The sequence below is a fragment of the Lampetra planeri genome, unplaced genomic scaffold (assembly GCF_965212315.1).
Source record: "Lampetra planeri unplaced genomic scaffold, kcLamPlan1.2.h2 scaffold_994, whole genome shotgun sequence".
NCBI lineage: Eukaryota > Metazoa > Chordata > Hyperoartia > Petromyzontiformes > Petromyzontidae > Lampetra > Lampetra planeri.
This window is the reverse complement of record NW_027615816.1, coordinates 108-13240: the sequence shown is the minus strand read 5'-3', so window position 1 is coordinate 13240 and position 13133 is coordinate 108. Positions and strand designations below refer to the sequence as shown.

The following is a 13133-nucleotide window of genomic DNA, read 5'->3' as shown; positions in this document are numbered from 1 at the left end:
ACTTAAATCCCTGGCAGAAGCGATAGCAATCAATCAACAAATCCATTTCTACTGCAAGAATTTTAACATTTATCCAAAAAAAAAATCCGGCTTGGAAGGCCGAGGCTGTGAAATGAACCCTACACTGTAATTGCTATTCAGGAAGTGTCTCAATGTCATTGCTGCAGCGCGGGCTAGTACTGGTGGAGACCTGCATCTCCAGTCATAAGACGATCATGATTCCTTCGCAGTGTTTATTTGGATCCTTTAGACTCTGCTGTGTCTTGTTTGTCATTCAAGATGGATGTTGTTTCTTTGGCAGTCTTATTTCATTTAACTGTGCCAGTAATGTCACCCACAGTGCTGAAGATAATTACTGGTACCTCTGACTCCTTCTGATGTGTGTTAGACCTACTGCTGTACTTTCATTAACAGATTTAGCCTGGTGAAACGTCTGGAGGCAATAATTCTCTGCTGTCTTCAAATGCACCTCAAACACATGTTTATAATAAAAAAACATCCAGTTGTTACGAGTTCAACATGATAACAATTCAAAGACTAAAAACATTAAAAAGTTGGAGAAGAACAGACAAGAAACTCATGCTTTCAAGTGGCTTTGCTCCAGTCCCTCGTATCTGCCAAACTGTCTGTCTGAGACGCCACCTCTCATGTTCTGTCTGCACAAACTCTCATCTTCAATTATTAATGGCTGCAGCGTGGATGATGAGTGACAACAGAGACAAAGGATAAAGGGTGTGTGTGTGTGTGTATGTGTGTGAGACAGTGGGGTAATTCTCTTACTATCTTTTACAAATATAACCAGAATAGCAAAGCACTATTTGAGGATGGGACATTGACAAATTTCAGAATATCATATTTTCCGCAACTTTAGGAGTTACTGCTGGGTAATAATGGATCCATCCAGTATTAGTTTTAAACTGCCTTTGGTGATACAACATTGTCAGGCACTGCGCAATCAGAACCTATTCCTGGCAATAACAATTTTAATGAGGACAGTTGCCCATGGTTGCATATGGCGTTCTTACTCACTATGGCACTAATTGCATCCATTTGGGTCCTTCTAATGTCTTTCTTTCTTTCCAATAAATATGAGAAAATGGTTGAAATGAACTTAAGCAAGAACTGTCAGCACATAAGAAATCAGTTCCCATTACTAGAGTCTGTCTGTGTGATGGACAAATACAGAAATGTTGCACTAATTATTTTGTTGTGAAAACAAATTGCTCTGATACATCCTGCTCTGATGTATTGACTTTAAGGTATTATATATTTTCAATGTGTGTTCTTCAATAACCCACAATAGAGTAAAACTGATTTTTTATTCTGTCTGCATCGTTTGTTTATTGTTGAATGCAAATGTTCAATCGAGTAATTGGGTATTGTGTCTCTTCAGGAAATTGCAGGGTGCCAAATTGTTTTAGCCAGCTCCAGAAGAGCAGCCCTGCATAGCTAATAATACATCAGTGAAAGTCCTTTACAGAGACACACACACATACAGACATGTGCAAAGTGATGGAAACACACACTCAAAAAAACACTCAACATTCAGTTTGTCAGCTTAATCTCTAAATTGTCACAACGTGCTTTTCAACCTCAGTGAGTGTCTGCTGTTTATTAACACTGCATGAAAAATATATATTGATTTCAAAGCAGCTGTCAAACAGCAGCTCAGTTGTGTCACCATCATCCATTCCGAGCATGCCCAGGAGAGTTGACCCACTTTCTGATGCAATTTGTCTAAGTGACAGCCTCCTTCACTTCTGTCTTTGCTGCCACCATGACCATAAATTACTGCAGATGACCTCAAAAAGGAGAAAGTCAGATAGTGTGTGTTCCTGTCAATGTTCACTCTGTCCAAACAGTCGAAAACAGAACCGATGCCAACGCATGTTGGAGGAAGTTAAAGAATTACAACAAAGGAATACAGTTTTATACGTGTCTGCAGTAATTGTGACACTCAACTTCAATCATTATTTTCAACATTAATGTTCATATACAGTTTGACAGTTTGACAGACACAATTTACAAGTTAAAGTTAAGGTAAACTATGTAAAAATTGGCAGAATACCGACATCTAGTGGGGTCGCATTGGAATTGCAACACAAAAAAAAACAGCCAGGTTGCCAACTGCGTCCAGTGATCAGTCTGCAACATACATGTCAAGTGATGAATCTTACAGAATAACTACGAATTTCAACTAATCAGTACATTTAAACATTTTAAAACAGTATTTAACATTTGCTCTGTTATCCATTATCAATTAGAGACATGTCTATAGCAGACACCTATTATTAGCCTGTTATCATTTATTCATTTTCATCCTGCCCGCTTAGGATTCTCTCTGATTTGTGTGATGATTTGACAAACATCCGACGGAACTTCTCAGTATGTTCATGGTGGTGTATGAGACCTGTGTGAATACAAATAGATAGAATATATAGACACAAATGGTGAAAGTGAACGTCAATAGTGGACAGGACGGGAGGACTGAGTCCATCCGTTTACTGGGAGTGGAGGTAGATGGTTCACGACCGGTAATGTCTAATATCTAGGGTCAACGTCATAGAATGAACATAAGTAACGTTGTTGAAGAGGGATTTGACCGACAAGTAACGTTAGCTAAGTTAGCTAGCGAGTTAGCTTCTTACCGATCTAGGAGAATAGTCGCCATTTCTGCGTGCGTTTTGATATCAATGAAATCCTTTCTATGAGTTTATCTAACATCTGCTTCTCCCCTCTAAAATAGAATGCAAATACAATGCTTATTGTTGTTGCCATTTACAATTGCAATTTGCATGCAGTTTCATTGGGTTCCCCATCTAGTTTCTGTTTCAAAAACACTCGTTTTATCATAAGTACAACCTTTGTCTGACTGATCATTAGGATATTTTATAATTTCATAAACTTTAAACTTAACAGTTATTTCAGAGGGTCTAATTTTCAATTCACTAATTCTCTAATTTTCAAACTTGATAGGATGCAGGGATTTTGTTAACATATGCAGATTCAATTCTCACTAAGAGCTACAGAGATTGAGAGTAAAGTTAATTTCTATTAGTTTTGTTGCTGTTGATGCGCGGTGGGTGGGTGTGGTGGTGGGGGGGGGGGGGGGGGGCAGATGGGCAGGTACTTGTGCTGATGAATCTGCTATTATAAGAGGCCTCGGAGTAAAGCTGGATATGTATTCATGACCAGCCATCTGCATGGGACTTAACAAGCCCTGTGGTGTGCAGGGATCATCATTTGAGTCCAAAAATGGAGATTACTGGTAGCAGATGACACACAGCCACATTCACAGAGAATGAAGACACAGCGAGCTGAGTGTGGGTATTCATATGAGATTATATATCGTTGGTTAGCACCGACTAGAATGGTAATCTCTATTAAATTTAACAAAGGATAATCTCAGAAACAATTTGAATGCTGCTCAATCGATGCTAATATAATTCCATCCGGTTGAAGTGTATGAGTTAGCAGTGAGACCTGTGATTTATGTGTGCTTTATGTGTGACTTTTTCATCATCCTCAGGGCCAAATTCAATCCTCCACTATCGTTAAGCAGATGAGAAATATTCAAATTTCTGTTTGACCTCATTAGAATTTGTTTATGCCAACACCCAACGAGTCAGATATACTGTATATATTTAGATTGGTAATAAACAGGAAACATCAGACAGTTTGGTGAGAGGAGACTTTGCATTTAATCATCCTCTCACCCTGCAAATTCATTGAAATGCAACACACTTCTTCGCTGGACATTTCTTTCAATAAGCCGGAGCGCGGCTGCTTTGTCATGTCATCCTTCAAAATGCAGTACAGAGGTCATTCTTTTGGAAAGCTATTAGTTCTTATCATGCAAATATAATAAAATCTGCACAGACATCGCAGGAATTCCCAAACCCTCTTCTGTTCAGCTGGCAGCTCAATCATAGGGCCTTTTCAAAGACGTAAGTGATCTGTCACGCCTGTGTGTATATAAATAAGACAATCTATGACAAAACTGCATGCACTTGTAAAATACCACTACGCAGTCATAAGCATATTAAGAGCACAAAGCATGAAACTGACATTTACAAGGTGCTGTTTGTGCACACAGCAGTGAAACTGATCTACCAGTTAGGCAGCAAATCCTGTACAATGAGGTGACAGTTGGAATAAAACCTTTGGTGTGTGGAAAAAAAAGTCAGGGAAACATATGAACAATGCATCTTAGTAAGCATAAAACAACACTTCATATTTGAGAGAAAAGCCAACTGATGCTGTAAGCTGTGGCCTTATTACAGCAGGAGGTGAGCTCTTGTTAGGGACAGACTTGTTATGTATGCACATGCCAAACAGCCGGAAAGCAAGCGCCAAAGATTCCTTATTAAACAAAGGCAACTGTGAAGCAGGAGCACGCTGAAGCATCCGAGCCTCAAAAAGCGGCGATCTGCATATGAATAGCCTGCAAGATATGCCGAATTAGCATTTTAGTGGATTGAAGTAAAAAAGAAAACATAAATACACACATGCAGCTTACTCAGACATACAGAACGCATCAAGTACATCCACACTGAGAACACAGGTTAAATGCATAAAGGAACAATACAATTTGAACTGCCATCAGTTTATGCCCTTGTCTTCAACAATGCAAATACTAATCTTTGATCCTTCATTTCATATTCTTTTTATTCTAATTGTCTCTCTGTAGGTTGCTGCCACCCCAGACAGTCCCAGTGTACCAGTTCTGCCAGGAGACTGAACAGCTAAATGCACATCAAATAAACCGCAACAGAGAGCGATTCTCTGGGGAACGACACATCCAAAATCAGATTTTTCACAATGACATGTAGGTCAAGTGCAGAAAAGTAAAAATGTATTGACAATGTCTTTTATGCATGCGGTGAATGTTGTGATCTTTGTCAGTGATGACGCTTTTACAGTGTATATATTTACATAATTAGATTTACGCTTTATTCCCTCATCTGTGATGGATATCTATCCCCAGTGCATGTGTGGTCATCATGTTGTTTCCAATTCTGAGTGAACTGCACTGTACCAGAATTATCCTTGAATACAAATACTGCGGAGGAGGTGAATGCTGCAAATCGACGTATATCAACCTTTTGTAGCAGAGCTAATGTTGAAGTTGTCAAATGACGACCATGCAGAGGTCTGCACGGCTGTCGACTAATACATCACAAAAGCGAGAGCTGTGTCGATCATATCTTTAAACGCCATCTCCTTCACTGAAACTCCCTAAGGTGATATTCTTTTTATATGCATTTTGTTCCCTCAGAGACCTTGAGGAAAGCATGTGTTTCTGTTCACCAGATGAGGAGCCGAGGGCTGCAGCGGTATCATCATGATGGAGTCATCATGCGAGAGCCAACTGCTTAATGATGACATAAAACTCCTGTCTTTGAACCGACTATTTTATATTATTCACAGCACCACAGCTGTGACCAGCTGCAATAAAGCCCTGTTTCCTTTACTTAATCATCCGAACACATATGCGTACTTACTCAAATTAAATGTGATGGGACAGTCGTGTGCGCTCACTGTTTTACTGAGCACTGGTATTATCACACTCATGACGCTCTGTGTATGTGGAGAAGTGAGGATCAGGTGCACCGGTGGAGTCAGACAGCTGCACAATATATTCCATCTCTGGAAAGGTCATACTAGATTTCAAATGGATGCAACATGATATTCAGCTACCTTTTGAATTCTTTGCCTAGCATAGATAAATGTCTTCATAACCCATAAGAGGAGTTGGACAGTAACCCATCAACACTTACATGGTGCATTCCTAGCGTTCTTCCCTCTGAAGAGCCAGACTAACCATTAATTTACCGCCTCCAGGGCCCCACTGCCTGTGACTATTGATCACACACACTCTAAGCTCAAATTTAGTGGCCGAGATACACTCTGCCACCAGGAAGAAGGAAGCGTTATTGATTAATGCACAGATCTGCTAAGGGCACTGCCACTATTCTATGACAAGGGCCTAATTTACTTACAACTCTCTTCGAGCAGTGCATGCAGACCCCGCTACAGCTCACCACAGGACTAACAACAGATCACCAGTAAGATCATCTCCTCAGAAAATACAGAATATGTTAGACTGTTGAAATGACATAGTCCAGCCAGTTCCACACTGACAGATGCATATATATTGCTTTTAATTAAAGCAAAATAAAGCCTCAAAACATGTGTGCATGCTCAACAGGATGTATGGTGCATTGTGTGCAGAGATAAAATTGATTGTATGTCCTACTATAGCTGCAGAGTAACCCATTCTATGCTGCAATTCTGCCACCTATTGGCTACAGAGGTGTAACTGTTGCAAGTCAATTCTGCAATTTAATTTACATTGTGAAGTGTGATTAGCATGTGCACATTTGAAAAGTACTTCTATAAAAAGTGACGTGTTTTCTTTTGAGAGAAGCTAAAGGAAAAGGGGTCCAGTTTCACAGTGATCACAGTGAATCTGCAGCTGCAATAATGTCTTCTCCTTTCTCAGTGAATTTTCAGCAAAAAAAAAAAAATTCAGCAAAATCACATTACAAGACAGAATGCAACTTCATGAAACAAGTTTGCTTGATGAAAATACATTAAAACTCAAGGTACATGAAGGCACTTGAGGCATGTGACAATACACGATCTGTCGCCCTTTTGTTTTTGTGGCGTCATTTGTGTATCAATTTAAATTGACATTCACACTTTACAGAGCAACACTTGGTGCTTCATCACTGACCAGGTTCAGACATAATAGCCTGCAGTGTGTGACATTTAGAACATTGTCTCGGCGCCCATTACATTGAACAATTACAACCCATTAGGTGCTTTCAGGAAATCTGGACATATCATAAATTCTGTTCAATCTCTGACTGATGCTGAGGAGGTTGATATTTGACAAACATTCTGGTATGAGGTGTCTCCCTATTGTTTTAACAGTCTCGAATTCCGAACCAAGAAAAATTACAATGTTGTACCACCATATATGTATTTAATCATGTATTTAGCATCAAAACACATTAAATGTGTATTCATTTTTGCAGCAGTATTCCATATGTCAAAATGTAGTAGAGAAATGAAGTACATATATGAGTGATAAAAATTGGTAAAAAACTTTACTGGAGTGAAATAAAACATACAAACAGGAAATAAAATACACAAATCTTAGAGCAGCTATAGTACAAAAATAGCCTCTCGATCAGGCATCAGCTATCTCAGCAATTAATTTGAGGCACTTTGAAAATATGAGCTGTACAAGATGCAGGTGAGCGACACAGCAAGATTTGACTCCTGGCTGGGATTTTGACTGGGGTCTTTCTGTGTACAAAAAGCTACCAAGCTTCCAACTGGTTTTTCTCTATAAATTGCCCGTAGTTGTGACTGTGAACAATTGTCCTTCATGTGGCCCTGCGATGAAGTGACGACTCATCCAATGCATTCACCCACTGACATCTGGGATCAGCTATAGCATAAACCACAACACTTCATCTGAGTACGTGGACAATAACAAAATGAACGAAGATGCAGATTCATTTCAGCCTACAAAGGTAAAAAATCTGAACTCATCTGAATTTGTCAGGCCAATGACACTTAATAGGCCAATGATACTTAATAGAATGCTTTTTGGACAATAATGTCCAAAAAGTTAAGGTTTGAGTTTTCACCAGAGTTGTGAGATAGAGTCAGTGATTAACTGCTGCTTCCAGGTCAAAACAATCTAGCACACAATTGACGTGGATGAACGTAGCCCATCCGACAATGATTTATTCATCCCATTCAGGTCTCTGGCAGAAGGCACTGTCTCTACACCTTTGTGAAATACTGTACTTGTTCCACGACACATTAAAACATAACAATGCATGACAGAAATTTATTTGAGCTGTGAATATTAACGAGATGCCCACGTTTGTCAGTCAAACAACACACTTCGGCTTATGTGTCTTGTGGGGTTTTTCAACAAATGATCAATTTGAAAGTATGAATAAAGTACGAAAATCACATGCAGAAATATTTAAATACACAAATACCCATTTGCTTCCACATTCAATTCAAGCTCTGAACATGGTCCAGCACCCACAGAGTGCCACAGGGCCCGGCTGACGCAGACAGACAGCCTCACTACATGCTGAGCCAAACATTTACAAGTTTATGACCAAATGGGACCTGGCATAAATAGCAAGGTGTGATCTGTTTGTCGTACGAACAGCTATAATTCATTCTTTGTATAGGATTCACTTAAGCATAATAACCCATCGATAAACCATCAAGTCTCACAGACATGGCTTGGGGACATGGTGTGATCACGACCTTGACTTCAGACACTGGGGCTGCTGAGGATTTGCTTTTCAGGCAGAGGGTCCTCAGTATCCAGGTCTAAAGTGGGAGTCATTGCTGCTTTAAGTCTCTGGGGGTGAGAAAAGCAAGATAAATGTATGATTAGCTCAAAGAATTAATAGATAATGGGTGAAAACTGCACTTGAAGAAGTAGGAAGACTTGTACTATAACAGCAGGTTCCTACATTTAACGTTTATGCTGGATAGAGTGGAGTTATACACCGTTTCAACAGTTATAATGGGTCTGGTACTCACCAAAAGAGGGGAGCCTTTGCTTCTATACATTTCATGTATGGCTCCAAGAGGGATACATATTATAGAGGCCAGTGAGATTCCCCAGCCCAGCCACTCAGACCACACTGGGTACTTGTACGTCCCATAGCGAACAGGAGTGTACTGGATAATACTGGACACTAAGATGCACTAAACATGGGAGAAGAGACAGTTTCACTTTTCATCAGCACTGTTTGTTAGTGTCATTGTCTCTACATGCAACACCTATTGTTGGTCTGTCCATCACAGGGAAAGGGATCCCTCTTCCTAGAGTTCTCCCTGAGGTTTGTACCTCTTTCCCCTGTTTGTTTAAACAGTGTTGTATTGCAGGGACAAGTAATTTGTCATGGTCAGCTGTATAAATATAAAATTGAATTGAACTGAACTGAACTAGCAAGACAGTGGAACAGTGGTTCGTACTGTCGTCTCATAGCGAACGTACTCTGCCGTCTGCTCATTTACAGCTGGGATCGGCACAGCACAACCAGCACAATAGTGACCCACAACCGCAGCAACCAGGAGAAGATGAATGAATGAATGAACTGAATTACTGACGAAATGGGAACATTATGACTGTGTGTATAAGATGCTCTGGCATAGTAAAACAGCTTGTAGGTTGAATTCAGACAGAAGTCAAACTTACCAGCACCAAAAGAGGACAAAGCAAAAACCAACAGGTCCGAAAGTAGATGTTTGGAGCTTTTCCTTGCATCCTTGTGATCATCAAAACGAGTCGTGGGACACCTGATGGAAAAACAAACAGTAACCACTGACCCCTGAATCCCACTTCCAGTTAAAAGAATGAAACAGTCCCAGTGGTCTAACGGGGATCAGGGTCGTCACCGTTCAAAAACTCTATGAACTCTATGAAAACATGGTGATGACAAATTCATTCATTCATTTTTTGACAAAGCATTATTTGTGTTTCACAGCTGTACGCTCTGCTTGGAACTACACATTTAAAGTTACAGTTGGCAACTCTCTTACCGAAGATCCAGCACACAGCTACCACTTCAAAGAAAGCCAGGAAGATGAGGGACACCACAGCCGTGTAGTGGTCCATCAGCTGGAACACGTATATGCCTCCCTGAGGGAGGAGAAGAAGTTGTTGCTACTGTACATGGAGGCTTCATTTGAAACATTTGGCTCAAAAACAACTTCATCACTGTACCGTGGTAATGTGTGGAATCCCCAAGAGAAAGCACACCGTGCACACAGCAAGGGCCAGCAGCTCCTCTCTCTTCAGGAAACGCATCACTGTGGGGCCGTACTCATCCTTAATGAAGGTCACTGCCACCTCAACTGTGGCAAAACTTTGGCACAAAGAGGACAAACATTCTATTTTGATTGTGTGACTTCCTCTTGTCAGATGCAATTATGAGGCTGAGATGAGTAGAGCAGGCAAACATCGACCACTCACGCAGATGAATAGGATAAGTTTGTAACAGGCTGTTTTCATGTTGACAGTGCACATATAATACGCCGCTTATTTCTAATCGTTTGAATGGATCTTTTGAGCTTCTAAGAGCCATAAATCCCATCTCTAGTATGTTAAGTACAATTCATTCCTATGTTTACATTAAGGCTGGAATAGGTGAGAACAATATTGATCAGCACTGAAACATAATGTACATCCTGCTGCTCAAGAACATCTTAAGAAAGCAGTCACCAATACGACTCCTTTGGTCAATCTGTACCGAAGTTTTACGTTTCATTAAGGTCTAGTATGGCGACATCAGTGCTGTGTGAAGATTTTGAAATGTGCAAGAGATCAAAGTTTGCCATTTGTTTGTTGCCAATTGTAGATTTTCTTGTGATATTGGTGTTGTCTTTTACCTGGCTGTCAAGGCCGAGACACAACAACATAAAGAAGAAGAGAGGGGCCCATAACTGATAGGTGGGCATAGTGGAGAGGACTTCAGGGTACACGACAAACACCAAGCCTGGACCTGAAACATTGTACAGCATTGTATAGTCACAACAACTCTGTGATAAAAATGTTCCTTCTGTTCTACAGCTATTTACAGTACTTACTGTCCAGACACACTGATTGCTGTGATAAAAAGTTTCGTAATAGTAGCTTTGTACGGTACAGTACATAGTACAATTGGTTTAGGTGTAGTTATATGGCAGTTGCCTACTGTACAGCCAAGTCTATATACTTTACAGTGCTTGGTTGAGATGATAAATTGGGGGACTGGGGAAAAAACTTCATGTACCGACGATGTCACAGCGTGAAAAAACACACTTAAAAGTGATTCCATGAGTAATGAATAATACGGCATGATACAGTGACTGGAAGAGGATGGCCCATGGGACACTTGAAACAAAGAACTCCAGCTGGTTCTGAGTTTGACGTTAAAGGTAAAAGATGTCCTTAAAAACAGTGTAGTTATGGGGTTCAAAATAAGGAGCTCTGATGAACTGTGAGTAACGAGATTCACAATGTTTCAAAAGGCGAAGTGTTGTTAAATGTCCCAACCAGCTGAGTTACCTATATGAGTAACCCAGCTGGTTAAATAACTAAATATATTATGTCCAATTTGCAAAATGCCAGGCATGTGAAAAGTATAAGTACAACAGATTTTCAGTTCATTTGACAGTTAAATTAATGCTGACTGACATAGTTATGACTCGTAGGTTCTTCTTTCCGTCAGTATAAAGTTATTCAATGTCTTTGGAGCATTCATTCATTAATCAGTTGCTGGCATCGTAACCTGATGCCTTTTTGTCTCAACCCATTGCAAGGTGTGGGAGTCCACCTCACAACATTACTAGGGTACTGGTTCTGGAAAAATCTGTTAAAAATGAACCACTCCAACATAGCCTGAAGTTTGGTCCAGTGCCATTGCAACTTCCTGCTAACAAATGCCAACCTGGAAAACATATGTTTTGAGGAAGTCTCAAGCTGTAATTGAACTGACCCTAATGTGTAAAAAGTGAGTGAAATGCCATTAAATCTTACTATTACAAGTCGAATGGTCCACAAGCTTACCATCTGTAGATATGTTGTCCACTGGGAGGTTATGTATGTGTGACATGTAACCGATAGCTGAGAAGACGACAAAAACCGGCCAGGATACTGGTGAACGAGTTGGTGGCAGCTACAATCAAAGCATCTCTGAGGAAGAAAGAGGGAACAGACAACATTTACAGTATTAAGGATTCAATGGAGTCAAGCCTCATTCATTTTCTGCCATGTTACGTGAAGAATCTATCAACAAGTGCACTCAGCAATCGCATTTCCAACTTTGTGTAATGTAGAGGTAGGTGGGGCAAATGAGTGCAAACAGAGTTTCTGCTGTGTTGAAGGGTGTGGTGAAAAATGGCTTGGGGTTATTTTGCATAATTCCTCTGACAGACAAATAAGGTACAAACCAAAGCTGACAACTAACCAACTAAAAAAACAAACATATTGGCTTGGAAATAAAACACAAACATTACCTGAGTAAGTTGTTGTTAAATTTGTTGTAACTGGACATTGAAATCATGGAGCCAAAAGCAATTCCAATGGAGTTGAACACTTGGGCAGCTGCATTAACCCAAACCTGCGGCAGAAATGAAGAAGAACATTACTTTGTTTTGTTTGGACTGATGAAAAAATGTCCAAACTGTTTCACCTACTGGGATTATTTGATAATACTTCCACACTGCATCACTGCCTCCAACTGCTTTGACATGACTGGGACTTTTGACTCCACATTCAGTTCGTGTAATAAATGTGACATTAGGGGAGGTTTAAGGGCTTTGAATGGACTGTGTGTGTGTGTGTGTGTGTGTGTGTGTGTGTGTGTGTGTGTGTGTGTGTGTGTGTGTGTGTGTGTGTGTGTGTGTGTGTGTGTGTGTTATTACTGGATGGAAAACCAATCTCATACTGAGAGTACAAAACCTGATTCTCACTTCAGAAGAATTCAACTACTGCCTAGTCTTCTTCAGAGTTGCGTGTGCTCAATTCTGCAACGTCTCAGCAAATGCTGATAAGTAAATGCATCTCAAGTTGATGGTGTTACTTCCCTTTCATTTTTACAGCCTACATCTCAGACAGAGAGAATTATTAAACTGATTTATGATGTTGGTATTATCTGTTTTAGCTGTCTGGCATCAATGTGTAACAATAGCTTCCTGGGTTGACCTCCTTTTTTAGTCATTCATTTAAAAGTCTTACCTTCACTTCGAACAGTTTGCTCCAGACAGGGGTCACAAAGAAAAGGATACCGTCCATAGCTCCAGGCAGCTGCACATTATTAATGAGCAGAGCAAACAGGACGATGTACGGAAATAGAGCCGTGAAATACACAACCTGTGTGACGGGCAAACAGACGATGTCAAGCTTTAAGATGAATATTTAACATCAAGCATTACTGTATGGCACAAAATAATCAAATATGTCATTTAAGTAATCAATCAGCCTCTTAACAATAACTCTTATCACACTGCCAACTGACAGTTTTATAAGAGTTGGAATCTGGAATTTGGTTGTGGAAATGTGGGCAGAAAAGTAAAGAAATAAGTATAAGTAACACATA

General features: G+C 40.1%; 1 protein-coding gene across 1 annotated transcript; it reads right to left on the bottom strand.

Annotated features, from left to right (window-relative positions):
* Nucleotides 1–8314: 8314 nt before the first annotated feature.
* On the bottom strand, nt 8315–12907 carry LOC144742338 (sodium- and chloride-dependent GABA transporter ine-like; the record flags this gene model as incomplete). Its single annotated transcript, XM_078624806.1, is given in 10 exon segments — nt 8315–8404; nt 8590–8757; nt 9251–9351; nt 9595–9694; nt 9779–9919; nt 10444–10556; nt 11603–11675; nt 11677–11728; nt 12052–12155; nt 12773–12907. Coding segments are annotated over 10 exon segments (1077 nt in total), but the record flags the coding sequence as incomplete, so codon positions are not given.
* Between the last annotated feature and the right edge of the window lie 226 nt (nt 12908–13133).